Source organism: Loxodonta africana, chromosome 20 (assembly GCF_030014295.1).
Source record: "Loxodonta africana isolate mLoxAfr1 chromosome 20, mLoxAfr1.hap2, whole genome shotgun sequence".
Classification (NCBI taxonomy): domain Eukaryota; kingdom Metazoa; phylum Chordata; class Mammalia; order Proboscidea; family Elephantidae; genus Loxodonta; species Loxodonta africana.
Genome location: NC_087361.1, coordinates 75,497,361 through 75,518,348, shown reverse-complemented (window position 1 = coordinate 75,518,348; position 20,988 = coordinate 75,497,361). Strand labels below are relative to the sequence as shown.

Below are 20,988 nucleotides of genomic sequence, written 5' to 3'. Positions count from 1 at the left end.
GCTTATAAGATACTCAGAGTAGATGTAAGGCTTGTTGCACTATGTATCTGTCTTAGACAGATAAACCAACAATATAAAGCCAACATTGACTGGAATATTCATTGGGAAATCATTGACTAATACCCAGTCCTAATCCCAAGGAGCTTACAGTCTAGATGTGGGAACGGACAGTTGAAGCTGTATGGCAGTGCAGGGAGAGAGATGTGTAGCTGAAAATGGTGAGCCAGCCCCGAAGTGGACAGCACAGCACAGCATTTACCCAGCAAGTACTTGGACAGGATATGTGAGCAATTCAATCAAAACCTTTTTTCCCCCTTTTTCTTTTTTTAAATTATCATCTCAATATCAGGATCACTGCCACCAAATTACAAATTGCCTGTATAAAAAAATATATAGACCATTTAAATGACATTTAACTGTATCGCCCCACTGCCGTCGAGTCTATAGACAAACAAAATAGAGATTCAGCAAGTATCTTTGAGACAGTTAGCCAAGCAACTTTACATATTTATATAACTTTATATATTTGAGGCAATTAACAGCACAACAAATATATATATTTAATAATAAATCCATGGAAAAATTGCTTAATGGGGAAATTGATTCAGTTGTGTGAATTCAACTCTGACGAGTCCACAGAAAAATGGTATGAGATTTGGCCTACATAGAGGAAACCTGTGTAGAAAGAAAAGGGCATATATTCTTTAAACTTACAAAGGAAAGCTGCCAGTTAGGACCAGTATTCCCAGAAATTATCCAGCGAATGCTGCTCTGAAGATTTTAAATGATCATTCTGTAGTATCAGTAAGCACCTAAACCGGAACTTATGACCTATCCTTTGTTTTGTGTTTGTTGGTAGTTGTTTTCCAACAGAGTGGCATGATTTATCACGGAATGTTAAACCCAGTTTTCAAAAATTATATTTATCAAAAAAAGGAAAGTTTCAAAAACAATTTTCTAAAAAGACTATTACTCATTTATCTTACATTTTATACTGTGCAAATTCCTACATCCTCCCTATTAATCTCTATGACTATAACTTTCTCTTTGTGAGAATATCTCTCATTGTAGCATAAAATTAATACTCCATTTCAAATTTTAAAAAATGTTTAAATCACTATAACGCTAGTTATTGCTTGTTTTCTTTTTGAGAATGCTAACTTCTGCCTTCTAATTTGTTGGAATTCAGATGAGCTTTTATTTTTCCTTTTTTTAAAATTTAAAAACAATGTATTGTGTGTGTGTATATATGACAAAATTTGCCATTTTAACCACTAAGTGTACAATTTGGTAGCATTAATTATATTCACAATGTAATACAACCATCACCACCCTTTATTTCCAAAACTTTTTCATCACCCCAAACAGAAACCCTGTACTTGTTCAGCAATAACTCTTCATCCCTCCCCCACCACCACACCCCAGCCCCAAACCAAAACCAAACCCATTGCTGTCGAGTCGATTCCGACTCTTAGCGACCCTAGAGGACAGAGTAGAACTGCCCCATGGAGTTTCCAAGGAGCACCTGGTGGATTCGGACTGCCAACCTTTTGGTTAGCAGCCATAGCTCTTAACCACTACGCCACCTGGGTTTCCACCCAGCCCCAGGTAACCACTAATCTCTTCTGGTCTCCATGAATTTGCCTATTCTAGATATTTCATATATTTGGAATCATACAGTATTTGTCTTCTTATGTCTAGCTTATTTCACCCAGCATGATGTTTTCAAAGCTTATCCATGTTGTAGCATACATCAAGACTTCTTTTCTTTTTATGGGTGAGTAATACTCCATTTTATGTGTATGCTGTATTTTGTTCATCTATTGATCTGTTGATTCACCTGTTGACATTTGCGTTGTTTTCATCTTTTGGCTGTTGTGAATTACACTGCAAGGAACGTGGGTGTACAGGCAGGTGAGTTATTTTTAAACATATTGGCCCTGTGCCATAATACTCTATGAAGGATGTATATTCATAACTAGAATGTAGACCTTTGAAAGATGTAAGACAGGTTTTAGAAGACAAAGCTAACGCTAATGTAGATTCCTCTGCAATATACTGAGGTACAACGTATGGAAAGTACAATTATCATTATCTACGCTAGTGATATTCTATGAAGTCACTGCAAACACCAGATTAACAAACACTGAGCCATTGCTGCGAGGGGAAAATACAGGGTTAGGCTCCTGCAAGCCTCTGGTCACAACATTGTTTCATGTATATTTCTGTTTCCGAAACCAAACCCATTGCTGCCTAGTTGATTGCAACTTTTGGCGACCCCCTGTCAAACCGAGCTCCATAGGGTTTTCTTGGCTGCAGTTTATGCAAAAGCTGATCGCCAGGCCTTTCTTCCATGGCACTACTGGGTGGGTTCAAACTGCCGACCTTTTGGTTAGCAGCTGAGCTCAAACTGTTTGCAACACCTAGGAACCTTGCATTTCTGTTTAAAGACACCTTATTTAATATATGTTGTGGATTCATGGACAGTGGACTCACAGTTGGCAGCAGTACAACTCATGCCTGAACGGAACTTATCTAACCCAAATATTTTCTCTATAAGGTACACTTAGTAGCACTAGACTTCAGCATTACATTGGGGGGCTATTTTAAACAGCAAAATCATCAACAAAAATGCAAAAAATGTGGCATTAAATAGATTGTCAGAAGGCTACATGTTTACTATACAAAAGCTGAAACAAGAAGCGGGCTATCCTCTCATGCGACCTCAGCTGAGGACAAACATGGCAGGCAGGCAGCACCATAGGTGTTGGTTTGGGGGTTACTAATAAATTTCAAAGGGAATCCTTTTGGTGCAATGGTTACATGCTCGACTGCTAACTGAAAGATCAGTGGTTTGAACCCACCACGGGAGAAAGAAAACTGGTGATCTGCTCCTGTTACAGCCTAGGAAACCCTCTGGGGGAGTTCTACTCTGTCCTTTAGGGTCTCTATGAGTTGGGATTGACTTGACAGCAGGCAACAACAACAAATTTTAGCTGGTAGATGAATTTGCAAAGAAGGAATCTGCAAGTAATGAGGATCAACTGTATTTCTTTATTGTTTACATTTTATAATATGAACCAAGTGTAACTTTGGATCCATAGTCACATTTATAAATTTTTCTTTAAATAATTAAAATAATTTTTTTATTATTTTAAATAAAGTGTGGAAAATGCTTTCTAACTCTAAAGTGCCACATGTAGAAAAGCGTCAAGTGGACGCTGACTGGGCTGCCAATTTAAATTCCACAAGAAGATGCAGGACTCATGATAGCCTAAGCGTGTGTACGTCGCATTAATAGACATTTTTGATTCTCCCATCCAGCTTTGAAATAGATGTCATATCCAACCCTCGCACTACACATCTGTTTATTTTAGTACTAATTACTCCCTGTTTTTAATTTGTGGCAGACACTTGGAGATGGGAGGGGGAAAGCATATTAATGCAAAGTTGTGGCTCAAAATGTAAACGCTAAAATCCTGCAGGACACATGTCAACATCAAATGTAAAGCGATCTCATCGTCGGTGCATTTAGAGAGTCCAGGATGGGCAGACATACCTGTGCAGGCCTTAGTTTAACAGCGCATAGTGGCAGAAACACTGGATGTGAGTTACTTACTACGGTAATCATTAGCTGGGTAACACATTTAACCTTTTAGTCGTAGTATTAAGTTGCTTTCTGCAGAGTCAGCTAGTCTTTGCTCTTTCTTATTTATTGTTGTCCACTTAGAATATAAAATGGTGGCCGGGGCGGGCTGTGTCTGTTTACTCTCTGAGCGCCGGTGTAGGTAAATATACACACATACCTGTGTGTTTTTTCCAAGGGCTTCTATAAACACATTGTATAAAAGTTGCACAGTTAACATAAATAGACTCTATAAGAGAAATTCTAACATGCCATTTCCCCTTGTACGTTGTCTGTGTCTGGGCATTTGTGTGGCAGCCTGTCTTTTTTGACTTTGTGTTTCTCTTTTATTCAGTATTTATGGGGACCTCTAGGGGAATTTTTTTTTTTTTTTCCTAGGGCAGATGCCTTAAAACAACTCTGGGTCCCGCCAGAGTTAGGCAGAATGAACTGCCTGCGTTCATCTTCTCTTGATGAGTGACCCAGGACCAGGAGGAAAAAACAAAAGCCAAGTATCCGAATTTAGAAACCACATTCAGGTTAAAGGGCACCGACCATCCTGGCTTGGATTCTGCCTAAAGGACAAGGCTCTCATTTTATAAAGATTATTAGTCACTGAGATATGTATTTTAGTGAGTTCCCAGTAGCGAATCTTCCGTTGGCAGTCAGTGGAGTGTACCAGATGGTTCATTAGCATAGGCTAGACAAGTCAAAGGCTTTCAGAATCATTTAGAAAATGTCAAACAGAAACAAGAACCCTGTCACTTTTTATCAGAATTAACTACATCATACCCTGGACACAGATTTCACCTTGGGTCAGAAAAATTAATACAGAATTATATGAATTGTGTAATATACTGGGTTAAGATAGGTCTTTCTCTGGGGACTCATTTGCTGGCAATATATTATGATCCCTCTACTTTAGGAATCCTCAAACCTTTCCTTTTGTGTAAAATATGAAAAGAGATGACCTTGCTTAAAATCCATTGATGTCTAATTGATTTGAGGTATATGCAGAATTTCAAGAAGACATTCTTCTAAAGCTCTTTTGTGATCATTTTTCCCAGGGAGCTTGGTGCGTGCAGCCGACTGAATATTCAGCAGCCTAGAAAGTATGCTTTATGTCAGGAGGAAAATACATCCATTAATTAAACCCCCAGCTTCAGTAAACAGGAATTAAAATGCAATTGAAATGTTTTTCCTTTTTTTTCTTTTTTTTTTTAATTCAGATGTCAAAAACCTTGAGAACTTCCAGCTGGTCGAAGGCGTCCAGGAACAAGTTAATGCCGCTCTGCTAGATTACACAATGTGCAACTACCCGCAGCAGACAGAGAAATTTGGACAGCTACTTCTTCGGCTACCGGAAATCCGGGCCATCAGCATGCAGGCGGAAGAGTATCTCTACTACAAACACCTGAACGGAGATGTGCCCTACAACAACCTCCTCATTGAGATGTTGCATGCCAAAAGAGCATAAGTTACAACTCCTAAGAGCTCTGTTTCCATAATAAAAAGAGATTGGAGGGGGAAAAGGAAAGAAAGAAAGACTCTGAATCGCTCCAAGCAACACTAATGAAAAACTTGGTTGAAAGATACTGAATTTTAAAAGGTATAATCATCAGATACTTCATAGCAAATAAATGATGGATCAGGGTATTTGTATCACAAACTGTGAATCCAATGTTTCACATCCCCCAAGGATTCCATACGAAAGACATTGTGATGGAGGGATTGAACTCACAGATGGATGACACCACCGTGTCAGAATTAAAAAAGACCGAACGATTCTTGTATATTTAAACTGCTCTCCACTATGAAGAAACTTAGGAGCTGATCTGTCTCTGTTATTAATTAGGCTTCTACAGTGGGGGATTTGAACTCACAGAATTCCTCCAGGCTAAAGCTGAACTGCAAACAGTTCTCAAGAATGCATCAGCTTCACCTCCGATCTCCATTCCCTCTTCATTTAAGGACCTAGCACCTTCTGCCCCTGTGATCACGGAGTCTGTTCTAAGGACCTAGCACCTTCTGCCCCTGTGATCACGGAGTCTGTTCTAAGGGCCTGTGCTCAGCCACACCCAGTCCTAGCTCCACCAAATCATGAAGAGCCTAATTTTGAATGTCTGTGTCTTAGACCTGTAAACAGTTAATAAAAGGATGGTCTTAATACATTAGCTTGCCATTTTAAATATGTTCTGAAGTCTGTTTTGTTCCATGTTCATAATGTTAAAAAAAAAAAAAAAAAGCAGGCAGTATCCCTCTTCTGATCTTATCTAAGCATTAATTAGGGATGATGACTACAAACTCAGAGCAAATGCTCTATAGCTGAAGCAAGTTAGACCTTATGTACGCTACTGTTGCTGACATGTGGCTTTGGGATTGCTGGATTTCATTTAAAAAAAATTCTGACCAAAAAGTCTTGTTAGGGCACATCAGTTTTTTAACCATCAAAGTTGGTGGTCCATTGAAAAAGTAGAACACTAAGCACATTTTTCCAGGGTGCCAAATAGTCACAGTTTTATATAGTTCAAAACAGAATTCCAGCATGTTAACCTATGCAAAAGGAGAAGAAAGGATGAGCTGATGAATTGATTGACCCAAGGCTCGTTCTTGTTGCAACTGAACATCCCCTAAATATGCAATAGAAAGGATGATATTTCCCTATAGCCTGGAAAGATGTTACGGTAATTCAAATCTTCTCAAAAAGGGAGAGGAAGAGAGTGATACTGACCTTTCTAAGTCATAGACCAAAGTCTGCTGTCGAACAAATATTGGAGGACAAGAAATTGCAAACCTCGCCAAATGATGATGTCAGTATTATTAATGTGTGATGCCACAGGTATGAAAGTCTTGCCTTAGTTCATGATTCTAGAAGGTAGTTGTGCAGATGTGGATCAATATTTGTTTGAAATAAAGTATTAATATGTTTAAAGTCAAATAAAACATAGTGTTTACATTCTTTAGATCCTGTGTGGGGGGGGGACAACTGTGATGATTACAAAATAGCAAAAAGCAGTAATTTCCTTAATGTTATTTTTCTGATTGGTAATTATTTTTGGACAGTACTTAATTATTGTATGTATGTCGTGAGACACTAAAATCAAAAACAGAAATCTCATTTAGACTTTAATTTTTTGAGATTACGGCCCGCACAATCACTTGTAGAAACTGTAAAAAAGAAAAAAGGTATCTCCTAGTCTCTTAATTTTTTCATAAATGTTTCTGGCTTTTGAATAGTTTATTTATATTGTATATCATAGTTTCAACTGTAGACAATTATGATACTAATTTATTGTTCCTTGGTTTCAGCTTTGTATGAGATATTGCCAAGACTGAAGAAACCAAATATATGTGTTTACTGTAGCATGTTTTCAAGTTAGTGGAACATAAAATAGTTCAGGGACATGGAAGGATCTTAATGAATTAAAATCATTCACTTGATTAAATGTCTGTAAATCTTCATTATTCTTACTGTAGTTTATTTAATATCTATTGTAAATTATATGACCTGTAGCTTCCTCTGTTTTCAAGTAAATTTAACAAGGTGGAGTCTTACCTGGTTTTCTTTTCCAAACATTGTAAGTTATATACCAAAGATATTAGTTATTACTTCTGTGTGTACAAAGAGGATTATTTTATTACTTTTATTAACCATTTCTAATACGCGTCCACATGAAGGGTACACTTTAGCTAAGCTGGGCGTCCACGGCCCCTCACACAGAGTCTCAGTCACCTGTGTGAGCTTCATGGCTCTAATGGCCATGAAGACATCAGATCAGAGTGTCATATCCAAAGCATTAAATGGAATGGCAGCATCACTGCTTCCCCCAGTTAGAAACCAAATTGGCTAGAAAGACACATGGAGGGGAATGGTGTTGCCAACAGTTCATGAAATGGTTCCATCCTGTGTGTACAACATGGGTGGAGACAATTATAAAATTTGAAGGGTAGTTATTTTGGAGATTTTTAACATTGCCAAAAAATATATATATATACATTGATTCTTAAAATCCACGTTTTCTTATTTTAAATATACAGTACTCCCCACTAAAGATTAAACCTAAAAAACGTTGAGTATCGGTATGTTGTTAACTTTGTGAATGACACCTTGGGAACAGTTAGAAAGACGCCAACACGAAGACTTACATCCACACTGCTGGTGACACCAAGGACAGAAGCTGATAAGCAAAAGCGTGCCACAGCCAGTGTCTGTGGTGCCCCCAAAGTTGGCAGACAAATTTCTATAATTGTTATGAGACATTTAGTTAACAGTCACCTTATCAATCACAGGTCTTATTAGCAAAAGCAGGCTGAAATATAAAAGTTTTGGGCTTAGTCTGGGTGATCGTAGTTGGTCTGTGTTTGTAAACAGACAGTCGGCTGTGTCTGAATCTTTGTACTACAGATCTTCTGCAGCTACCTTGGATTTGAGTCCACGCAACATTTAGAGTGTGAAGTCGGTTATTTGTTGACGTTTTCTTACTGTACCAGTGAAATGCATATTGTCATGTCAGTTCTTGCCAGGAATTTCTCAACAAAATGGAATTTTTTTTTATTTTTTCAGTATTTCAATAAATGTTGATATGCCCAGCCTGACAATTTTTTTAAAGTTTTTATGCTGCCCTCGCTCTATTGGATACTAAAGCTTTTAAGAATAGGGTCGCGATGAGTTGGAATCGACTGGACGGCACTGGGTTTTTGTGTTTTTTTTTTCACTCTATTGGATACTAAAGCTTTTAAGTAACTAAGGTATTTGACTATGAATGAAGTCAAAAGAATTCTACGAGAATAGAAAGTGACTTTTCCCTCTAGACATTTTCTAGAGTAGTCTGTTGTCTTTGGCTGGATACTTGAAGCATTAAACTTAACATGTGCGTCATATCTACATACATAAACAATTTTATATCATTTACTATTGTAACTGATTGGCACAAAAATTCCATCCTATCTAATTTTTTTGTAGAAGATAGATAGTGTCAAGTCGACTAGGACTCATGGCGACCTTATGTACAACAGAAGGAAACATTGCCTGGTCCTGCACCATCCTCATGATTGCCTGCCTGCATGTTAGAGTTCACTGTATTGGCTACTGGACCAATCCATCTCACAGAAGGTCTCCCATGCTCTCACTGGCACTCTACTTCACCAAACATGATGTCCTCCTCCACAGATCGATCCCTCCTGATATGTCCAAAGCAAGCAAGACGTACAGTGTTGTGATCCATAAGGTTTTCGTTGGCTAATTTTTGAAGGTAGATTGCCAGGCCTTTGTAGAGTTGAATGTGTGCTAATAACCTTCCCAAATGTTTTACCGATTCACTTGATCCTCAGAACAACTCCGTGAGGCAAAGTTTATTATTTTCATCTTAGAGGTACCTGCTCCAGGTCATACATTCATCAGTGGAGGAGATGAAATGTAAATCAGGTGATTTGGCCTCAAGGTCCACACTACACCATGCTGTGTCTAAACTGGTATGACACTTCGGGTTTGCTTCAAAAGGAAAAAAAACATTAGAGAAGACCAAGTGCCAGGTCACCACTAAATTCACAAATGTTTATCGATAACTCAGAAACATAAAAGCCTCTACACGTCTGGAGTTAACTCTAAAAAGTAAGGTGCTTGTGTTCTATAAATTAACTCCTTCAGCACCTTTGAGACTTTTGGAGATGTTTAAAGCAACAAAACACCTACAAAGTCCATTTTTGAAATCAATAATAACCTCCATTACAAATACTGCAAGTGCCACCAAACACCAATGCTTATGAAACAAGGTGGTCCAGCCATCTCCGGCCCCCCTCCCTTCCCATCCCTGTCCTACCAGGTTGGGGTTTATTCCTTTCCCAAGTAGACACAGATTTTTCTCAGGTTCCATGAGAAGATACAGGGGAGCCAGCAGAAATCACCACACTTAGGGGCTAGTTGACTATGGAACTAAGATTTTTTAAAAAAACCTAAATAACCAGCTGCCATCGAGTCAATTCCTGCTCATTGGCAACCCCATGTGCACCAGAGTAGAACTGTGGCCCATAGGGTTTTCAATGGCTGAGTTTCTCCCAGGAGTCTCTGGGTGAACTTAAGCCACCAACCTTTGCACATTAAAAAAAAAATTTAACCATCTGTATTATCAAAGGACTCCAAATTAATGATAAAACCTACCTCCCTTCTCAACTTCTTAACAGGAAGAAACTTTTTTTAATTCTTGCTGACATTTCATGGAATATGAAAAAATAATTATATGTATATATACAATTCGTTTGTTATCTAGTGCTGCTATAACAGAAATACTACAAGCGGATGGCTTTAACAAAGAGAAATTTATTTCTTCACAGTAAAGTAGGCTAAAAGTCCAAATTCAGGGTGTCAGCTCCAGGGGAAGGCTTTCTCTCTCTGTCGGCCTTCTCATCAGTCTTCCCCCAGACTAGGAGCTTCTTTGCTCAGGAACCCTGGGTCCAAGGGACTTGCTCTGCTCCTGGCACTGCATTCTTGGTGGTATGAGGTCCCCCTGTCTCTCTGCTTGCTTCTACCATTTGTATCTCAAGAGATTGCCTCAGGACACAATCTAATCCTATAGGTTGAGTCCTGCCTCACTAATACAACTGCCGCCCATCCTCCCTCATTAACATCGTAGAGTCAGGATTTACAACAAACAGGATAATCACACAATACCTGGAGTCATGACCCAGCCCAATTGATAAACACATGGCGGGGGGGGGGGGGGCATAATTCAATCTATGACATAGAGCAAGAGAGATAGCCCTGGTGGTGGAGTGGTTAAGAGCTCGACTACTAACCGAAAGGTTGGCAGTTTAAATCCACCAGCCACTCCTTGGAAACTTTATGGGGCAGTTCAGCTTTGTCCTATAGGGTCATTATGGGTCGGAATCAACTTGATTTATATATTTGAACATATATTTGGTTTCGGTCTATGTAGAGAGAGCCCTTAGGGTACAACATGGAGCCCGGATGGTACAGTGGTTAAGAGCTACGGCTGCTAACCAAAGGTCGGCAGTTCCAATTTACCAGCTGCTTCTTGGGAACCCTATGGGGCAGTTCTACCCCGCTCAATAGGGTCGCTATGAGTTGGAATTGACTCAGTGGCAACACCTTTTTTCTTTTTGGTGATACAACACTTAAGAGCTCATGAAAGGCTGGTGGTTCAAATCATGGGAGAAAGACCTGATGATCTGCTCCCGTAAAGACTACAGCCTAGAAAACCCTATGGATCAATTCTACTCTGTCACGTGGGGTAATTATGAGTCAGAATCGACTCGATGGCACCTAACAACAATAACATATACAGCTTTAAAAAATTGGTAGAGGGGGAGTTTCTCTAAAGCCCAACCTGGCAGGTGGCTGAGGTCACTCCAATGACAGCGGAGGCCTAAGTTCCATCACCCAGAGTAACACCCACAAAGTTACTAAATTCATCAGCATGAGGCAGACCCTAAGAAAAAAAATGACCTATGCTGATGTGCGTTTGATTGTTATATTTGATATCTACAATAACTTTGAAGAGGCTTGTACCTTTAACTAAGTTTGACATTCAGTTTGAAGCCATCTCTGATGTATGTTTTTATAAGAAACATATGGAGAGTTTGCTCAACATAGCACGGGTCAAAATGCTACAATCCTTAGTGATGTTGACGTTTCCCTGGAATAATAAAGACCAGTTTTCCTTAACGCTGAACAGGAAGTGTATAGTTTAGTCATTCAAAATAAATATTCTTGCAATACTTCAACTGTTTCACACAGGCATTTGTTTCATGTTAAGTTAGAAATTAATAAGCCACTGACCAATATAAGGTTTTCACTGTGGTTTCATTTGTAAAAAAAAAAAAAAAGCTAAGAACCAGTCTATGAAGCTTTGCATGTTTAATTGTTGCTAGAAAAAAGGAAAAGGTGCAAAGGAGGTATATTTAGAGTAATGGCTGAGTATGTCTGAAACTAACCCTACCAAGCAATCAGTAGACTTGAGGGTTCTAGACCCCACTCATGAGCGGATGCCAGCCTGGGTTAGACCCTAGGCTGCCTCAGGAATAGTATGGATCCCAGGCGGGACACCCAGGGATGCTAGCAGGCCAGAGCAAGACTGTCCTCAGGATGATGTTAGCCAGAGGGAACCAGGGAGAGACATGAGTCGTCCTTCCAAGAAGGCAATGAGCGGACACTCGGCTAGTGTCTGACTCTGCTATCAGTGGTGGTTCAGTGGTAGACTTCTCACTTTTCCATGCGGGAGACACAGATTAGATTCCTGGCCAATGTACCTCGTGTGCAGCCACCACCCATCTGTCAGTGGAGGCTTGCGGACTGCTGTGAAATTGAGCAGGTTTCAGCAGAGCTTCCAGACTAGGGTAGACTGGGAAGAAAAGTCTAGTGATCTACTTTCAAAAATCAGTGAAAACTGTGGATTACAAATGATTCCATCTGTTGGGCATGGGTTCGCCATGAGTCAGGAGCCAATTCAAAGCTAACAACAACTTTACCGAGCATGTCCACTTTCATGTCTCCCTGACCCAACAACAGCTCCAAGCACAGTGGGTTTGCACAGCCCACACCTCTCTTAGGATGAAGCCTGGCCCAGCAAGTATGTTGGCCTGAGGCCTCCCAAGCACGTTAGCAACAGGAAGTTTCCCCTCCACCTTGGTCCACTCCTGCTCAGGACTCCTCACTGGTTTTTCTTCATGCTCCCTTATTCTATATCCAAGTCCCACCAGTTATTTCTCCTAATTTTCTCTGAAATAGTCCGCTCCTCTCCTTCCCTGCAGCTTTAGATCAGGCACCTAGCATTTCTTGCCTGAAATTATCCAATACCTTTCAGGCTGGTCTCCTGCCATCCATCTCAACCCACTCCACAACTCACTTCACCCAACTGCCAGAAACAATCTTCCTACCCCCAGAGCCGATTGTGTTTTTTTTTTTTTTTTTTTTCTTAAGGTCCTCTGATGCCTGGTATCTTCAGGAAAAAGTTCCAACTCTCTATCATGGCATTCGAGGCCTTTCATGACACAGCCCCTGCTTGCCTTTCCAGCCTCTACATAGGATGGCTGGGTAACGTTTAAGGACCCTCCAGAACCAGCAGTTCAAGATTCCAACATGGCCAGCCAAACAGACTGGTCAAAAACTTCAGGAAGGACCTCTTTCCTCACTTCTTGCCTCAGGAAAAATCTTTGGAGTCTACTGGAATGGTAGGGTCATGAGAGGCAAGCTCCAGCCAGCCCCAGAGACCTCAATATATAAGAGATGAATTCACAGAGCTCATTTCAGTACTTACGTAAGAGACAGGAGAGAAAGCACAGACTTGCCAAGCATGTTAGACCAACTCATCCTTAAAAACAGGTAATTGTTAACATTCTGACAAAGGAAACATGTCTACTTTAGAAAAATTGTTTTCATCCATTCAAAATTATTTCTTAAGTGTCTACAGCGTATGGTGCCCTGGTTGCACAAGGACTACGTGCTCAGCTGCTAACTGAAATGTTGGTGGTTCAAACCTACCCAGTGGCTCCATAGGCCAAAGACCTGGCGATCTGCTCCCATAGAGATTGCAGCTTAGGAAACCCTATATACTGTTCTACTTTATCACATGGGGCTGCTATGAGTCAGAATCGACTCAACGGCACCCAACAACAACAACTTCTGCTATAGAGAGAGGCAGGTCACCTGGTGGAGGGGTTGGTTCCCCTACTCACACCTCCTCTGTGAGGGGCAAAAAAGCTGTGTGGCTAGATGAGGTCACCTAGGAAAGCTGCTGGTACCCGCTCTCCCAGACCTTCCTCACAGCTTTCCCTACCAACTGGCAAAGACAGCACCGGAGAAACTCGGGACTCCGTAAAAACATCTCTAAATGAAGAAACACAATTTGTTCATTTATCCAATATTTATCACTTGAGAGCTATCAGTTGAATATCTACCACATTCCATGCAGTTATCTAGGTGAGAAAACGTACTCAAGGAACACATACTGAAAATAATTCATGAAATAACAGCATCCATTTTTAAGCACTTATTAGGCACCAGTGGTCCCTGGGCGGCACAAATGGTTTGTGCTTGACTAACCTAAAGGTTTGTGGTTCAAACCCACCCAATGGTGCCATGAAAGAAAGGGCTGGAGATCAACATCTATAAAGATTACAGCCAATAAAACCCTACGGAGTAATTCTACTCTGCAACACATGTGTCACCATGAGTTGGAGTCGACTCCATGACAAAGAGTTTGGTTGGTTTGGGGATTTTGTTTTGTTCATTTGTTTGTTTGGTATTAAGCATTATGTGCTACCTAGTGGGACAGACTGTTAGTTGCCTCCCAAAACTCCATCCTCCCTTTTTTCCTGGACACATGGCCTCCCAGTTAGAGACTACATTTCCCAGCTTCCTTTGCAGCTAGGTGTGACCATATGATTAAGACTGGGCCAGTGGCAATGGAATGTGAGCAGAGATGATAAGCACAACTGCCCAGCCTTCTCCAACTTTAGAGACAAGGTATTCCCTTGGACTTTGGCTCTTTTTCCCTTCCCAGGCTGGAACCCAGGTATGGACTGTGAGCCAGTTGACCAGTGGTTTGTGCAGCAACAAGATGAAAGTAACCTGGGTCGCTGAATGACCTGGTGGGGTGGTGTCCAGTGACCAGAATCTGAGGTGAGAGAGAAATAAACTACTCTCTTATTTAAGCCACTGTATCTTGGGGTCTTGGCATGTACCCTAATATACAACTATCATTTCATTTAATCCTCACAACAACCACATTTTACAGCTAAGGACTCTAAAGTTTACAGAGACTGAAGAACTTCCTCAAAGTTCTACAGCTACTAAGTGATTGATAGAGCAAGGGTTCAAACGCAAGTCTGTCCAATTCCAAATCCTTGCTCTTAAACACTTAGCTATAGTGCCTTCCTGAAAACACAAACCCAGGCATTCTGCAGATCCAACCTCCATTCCATCAACCAAGCATTTTCTTTAGGATTGAAATGAAGCAATGATGACAGATTTTTAAGAATTATGGCACCAAAAACCCAAAAAAGTTTTCTTTGTCTCAGTGAGAGCCTTGACAAGCTCAGTTACAACCACTGACAATGAAAACAGGCGTCGACAGCTCGGTACCTTGGGCATGTCCACAGCACATTCTTTGAGTCTTAAATAAATGAGAACTTGAGGGCGGCAACCTTTATTGGTACAGGAAGCATTGGCATCACCACCACCTCTTCCCCACGTATTAGCCCTGACCACTAATTTTCTCATCTCTCAGTTTGATTAGTAATTTCGTTATTTATTTTATCACAAAATCATGTGAGAAGTACCCTGTATGACTAATTGTTGGGCACTGTGCAAATCCAAAACAATCATCTTTATAAAGAGAAAACATTTTGTCCCAAGGATTTTCCCCAGAAATAAATTAAAACTGTCAAAAGCGCTCTGCTGTAGAGGTGGAACGAGTTTCTATAAATAAGTGTGGAAACACGGGTTCCATTCCCCCTGAGTGTTGCTGTAACAGGTTTTATTTCCTCTCTGTTTCTGCCTTTGTGGCCTTGTGTTATTTGAGAGTCAAATGTTCCTGTGGCCATTGTGTGGCCTGGACTCCAGCCAAGCTCCCTGGGCAATGCCCAACCAGTACTTGCTCATCCTCTCCACTGTCCTTAAAGCAACCACACAGGAGAGAAAGAGGAGGCCTCACCTCTCCTGACATGGGCAGCCCAACTCACAGAACATGGGTACCTATTCTACTCGCCCACCCCCACTCTCACGTAGGAAAACATGGATGTTGATGACTAACAGTGGTTGAGCCCTTAGAAGTGCTAAGTCCTCATTTAATTATTTTTTTCTCACAAAAACCCTTCAGGGTGGGCATTTTTATAGCAATGTTACAGATGAGGAAACTGCAGCTTAATGGTTATACGTTTTCTAAAGTCACACAGCTGGTAAAGAGTAAGGCCAAAAAGCAAACCCAGCACCGTCTGAGCACAAAGTCAATGCTCTTAACCATGAATTCATGTACTTTCTTTTGGTTCAATACAGAATCTGTGAAACAAAACATGGGAGAAATGAAACTGGGATAGTGAAACTCCATATCTAGTTTTTCATTTCATCACCACATTGCCTGAGTCTTTGGGAGGAATCTCTTTTCTGAACTTTAGTTGAGACATATATAAAGAAAGGGCAATAAAACACACCATTCTCAGGTGTTTATTTCACATCTTTAAAAATGATGACTTTGGCATAGCTGAACACAAAAGTAAACAAGGCATGGCACGGCAGTCTCTTATTTCCATGCTTGTTTTCTTTTTGTTTGCTTTGGTTTTCTTTTGTTCTAATGTAAAGAGAACTCAAACAAAGACACGATTTATTTTCAACACTAAAATGCAGGCACCTTTCTCCCATATTGGCCCCTGAGATGCTATTGGCCAAAGAGAATTGTATGGGAAGAACAATACTTAAATTGGATGCAGCTTACAAAGGCATAAAAGGCTGAGAGATAAGAAGTGGGAACCAGAAAACCATGGAAGATCCACGGATTGGGGAAATAAGCAGCCCAGAATATAAGCCTAAGGGACAAAATTATGAGCTCAAAGGCATAGAGAGGTTAAAGAAAAAAAGAGGCATAAAGAGAATTGAAAAAGAACAAGCACCTAAGGTGGAATCAACTAGGTGACAGTAAGAAATGTAGTTTTTTTCTAATATAAAAACTATTTGTCTTAATTTCCTAGTAGTACTGCTGTAACAAATACTACAAGTGGGTGGCTTTAAAGAATAGAAGATTATTTTCTCACAATTATGAAGGCTAAAAGTCCAAATCAGGGTCGATTCCTCCATCGTAGGTAATCCCAGGGGTTCCTTCATTCTTTGGCGTTCCTTATAGATGATCCTCACATGGCCTCTGTGTTCCTCTGTGTGTGTGTGTGTGTGTCTAATCCGCTCTTTTTATAACTCAGAAGTGATTAGGATTAGGACACACTGGTATAGACTCATTAACACAACAAGGAAACCCCTGTTTCCAAACAAGATGACATCCACAGGTATAGGGGTTAGGAATCCAACACATACGGGGGTGATGGGGAGCTCAGTTCAATCCATAGTACTATCACTGTATCACTTCATTCTGTGGAAAAGTTTGTGGTCAAATAACGTATCAGTGTGTTGGGTCTTGATATAAATGATTAAATAATTAACTCTACTGAAGCCTCCTCAGAATCCCTCTTGTTGATTTTCACAAGGTGCAACAGGCGCTTAGATGGTGCTAGGAGAGCATAAAGAAGGGGTTTTCCACCCACACTTTGATTTACAATCAGCAGAGATGCCCATTTCCTGTTTTCCAAGCCCTGCGGAAAACTCTCCCAAATATAATCTGGGATACAACAAAGCTTCATAACAGAAGCAAAGACATGAGGGAGGATCCAGAACACAATGGTAGGTGCATGCAGTTGAAGTCTTAAGGAAAGGAGTTCAGGGAAATTCGGGACAACAAATGCTTTTATGTGTCGGACTATAATTCATTATAATGATGTGTATCACTCCAGGTAGGCAAACCAACAGCCTGCTTATTATATAATCATTCAGTAAGCTACTCACTATTAACCATCTATGCTTGCTTCTGAGCTCTCCAAATGGAGTAAAGGCCTGTGGCCTCTCTTCTTCTCTCCTTCCATCAGCAATTTCTCAGGTCGGCAATGTTGACTAGCCCTGTCATGCCATCAGTCCCTACATGGGGGCCTGTGGCTTCAATGATCATGTGGTCAAAACTTCCTTCTGCCCTCAGTTGAGAGTGTAGATGTGGGGGAAAGGCGGTGACAGTGATTTTGCAAACATGGAGGGCCCGTCTGTCACTGGTATATCTGGGGACACCCCAGAGAAGCCTTCAGGCTCCTAGGGATAAAGGGTTAGAGGAAGGGGAGGGTCTTCCCCTACCTGCCCACACACTCTCCTTGTGTTGACAACTATCCTTAAGTCAGCTTACTATGCCCCCTAGAACAGCTAGTACCTGGCTGGGTTCTGCTGTACATCTTTGCTTGGACAACCTCAGCACATGTACTCTTCTTGGTCAGAGGAAAACAAATAGGATATTTACCTATCTGTGTTTAGGAGCTTGACATAACAATGGTCCTGGTCTTGGCCCAGATGTTCAAAGGAAGTAACCGTTCATTTCTTCCTTCCCTACCACCCTCCTTCCTTTCTAATGAATTGCTGTACTTTCAGAAAGAACCAAACCAGAAAAAAAAAAAAAAAAAACCCAAACCCATTGCCATGAAGTCAGCTCTAACTCATGGTAACCGCATGTGTGTCAGAGTAGAACTAAATTCAATAGAGTGTTCAATGGCTGTAATCTTACAGGAGTAGATTGCCAGGCCTTTCTTCCATGGTGCTGCCAGGTGGATTTGAACCACCAATCTTTCAGTTAGAAGCTGAGCACGAATGGTTTGTACCACCCAGGGACCTCAGAGAAAGAATAAAGCTTACAAAATATCAGTCACAAATCTCCTAGCACACACAATGGATGTAATGTGCCATCACATGGGTCTAAAGAATTAAAAAGGAATTAAAAGTCTATTGAACATCCCTTGTTTTCTCTACCATGGAGTATTAGAGGGCCAGGCTCAACACCAGGGATCACAATCTTGCTCAACTTTAGCTTCATTTAAGTCAATACCTACTCATTAAAGGGGCTCAATAAATACTTCTAGGATTGATTCAAATATTTGTTTTTCTCCTGCTTTAACACATCTTGGAAAAAAACAAATATTTGAAAAGCAGTATTAGTGGGTCTACCTTTCACCCTGAAAAAGGAGTATATGTCCTGATCTGTAGGACTGTCTTCATCTTTACTGTTCTTATAACTACTCCAGAAGAGAACCTAATGATTTAAAATTATACTTTTACTGATCCTTTCTGATTTAATAATTGTTTGATTCTCTAGGTTAAAGAAGGCTCCAATTATGGAACACTTCTTAAATCCATTATGGCTCAAATCATGAAAACCCACTTAGCTTTTCAATATCTGTCATTCAGTTCATATTACTTGAAAATTATAGCCAACAAAAGCCTTTGCACTTGAGACACTGATACTATTTGCTTCATCAGCCCTTGCAATGATTACATCATAGTCAACATGCTGCTGTTGTTAAGTGCCATCTAGTTGATTCCCATTCATAGTGACCCTACAGGACAGAGTAGAACCGCCCCATGGGCTTCTAAGGCTGTAAATGTTTTCAGAGGCAGATTGCCACATCCTTCTCATGAGGAGCGGCAAGTGGGTTTGAACCACCAACTTTTCAATTAGCTGTCCAGTGCTTAATCGTTGCACCATCAGGACAACATAGTTCTTACTAAGTAACCATTTTCTTCAATTACTCTTTAATCTGGAAATCCAACTGAGAAATACAGTATTTCTTTGAATCCATGATGCCACCAATTGTAAGACAGACACATCATTATTTTACGTACCATTAAAAAAGAAAGCAGAGCCCTGGTTGTCTAGCGGTTAAGAGTTTGACTGCTAACCAAAAGGTTGGCAGTTCAAATCCACCAGCCGCTCCTTGGAAACCCTATGGGGCAGTTCTACTCTGCCCTATATGGTTGCTATGAGTTGGAATGGACTTGATGGTAACCAGTTAAAAAAGAAACATGCTTCTGATACGCTTGTAAGATACAGCCTGACATGAAAGACATTAAATTATAAAGAAATTTGTCCTAGAATTGATGATGTGAATGTCACCTTCCTGGCTATAATTTTTTTATAGTTGAGTTCCAGAACACCTGTATCCCTGGGCCATGAAAAGCCCACAGTCCCAATCTTTCCACCCCGATTGATGGCATCCAATATAAAATAAACAACATACACAGTTATAGGTATTCAACGGATATTCCTTTGTACTTACGATGTGTTAGACACAGTTAATACCCTCAAGGGCTCACATCTAGAAATGCATGACTTTGGTTTTGGCCAGGGGTTGGCAAGCTATACCCCCTCCATGCCTAACCCAGCAGATCTGTTTGTGAAAATAAAGTTTTGTTGCAGGAAAACTACACCCATTTGTTCACTTATTGTCTATGTCTGCTTTCCTGCCACAACAGCAGAGAAGTTGTGATAAAGACCATACGTTGACCTAAATGCCTGAAATATTTACTACCTGGTTCTTTACAGAAAAAGGCTGATCCTTGGTTTAGGTTAGTGCTCTGGGACAATAGCTGGGTCACTTAAAAAAAAAAAAAAAAAAAACTTTAATTTGAAACAAATATCCCATCAGTTCAAAGTGGCATAGACATTCTTACAAAAGGAAAATTAGGAGAGAAGGAGGATAGAGAATCAACAATAATGGCCATTTAAGGCCTTTCTTTTCTGTTTTCCTGCTTCTAACATGTAGTCTTCCGAGTATTACACCAACATTGATAAGGTGAGAAAGAGAAATTAATCTGACATTATTGCAATTTGTTAGCAGCTCTGGTACTCAATTCCACAAAAAAGAGTTGAACTTTTATAGGTAGAATCAGAGGTAATGACAATGTACACGAGCCATTCCCCAGTAAGCATCATCCGTGCCACACCCTCAATCCCAGCCCTTTACACTGTCATTCATTTTCCCGTTCAACCAATATTTATTAAGTAACTACTAAATGAAGGACGGGGCATCAAGATTGGAGGAAGACTCATTGACAACCCGCGTTATGCAGATGACACAACCTCGCTTGCTGAAAGTGAAGAGGACTTGAAGCACTTACTAATGAAGATCATAGACCACAGCCTTCAGTATGGCTTACATCTCAAATAAAGAAAATAAAAATCCTCACAACTAGACCAATAAGCAACATCATGATAAACATAGAAAAGATTGAAGTTGTCAAGGATTTCATTTTAGTTGGATCCAAAATCAACAGCCATGGAAGCAACAGTCATGAAATCAAAAGATGCGTCGCATTGGCCAAATTTGCTGCAAAAGACCTTTCTAAAGTGTTGAAAAGTAAAGATGTCACTTTGAAAACTAATGTTCGCCTGACCCAAGCCATGGTGTTTTCAATCACCTCATATGCATGTGAAAGCTGGACAATGGATAAGGAAGATGGAAGAAGAATTGACACCTTTGAATTGTGGTGTTGGAGAAGAATATTGAATATATCATGGACTGCCAGAAGAATGAACAAATTTGTCCTGGAAGGAGTACAACAAGAATGCTCCTTAGAAGGAAGGATGGCAAGACTACATCTCACATACTTTGAACATGTTTTCAGGAGGGATCAGTCCCTGGAGAAGGACATCATGGCTGGCAAAGAAGAGGGTCAGTGAAGGAGAGGAAGACCATCAACAAGATGGACTGATACAGTGGTTGCAACAATGGGCTCAAGCATAACAATGATTGAGGATGGAACAGGACTGGGCAGT

General features: G+C 40.4%; 1 protein-coding gene across 1 annotated transcript in view; it reads left to right on the top strand.

Moving 5' to 3' along the window:
• NR5A2 (nuclear receptor subfamily 5 group A member 2) overlaps window positions 1–8,551 on the top strand; it is a 149,831-nt gene extending 141,280 nt beyond the window's left edge. Inside the window, exon 7 of the mRNA XM_010590191.3 lies at window positions 4,855–8,551. Coding sequence (XP_010588493.1) covers window positions 4,855–5,102 — 248 coding nt within the window. The 3' untranslated portion in view covers window positions 5,103–8,551. The remainder of the gene's footprint in view (window positions 1–4,854) is intronic.
• Window positions 8,552–20,988: the final 12,437 nt, after the last annotated feature.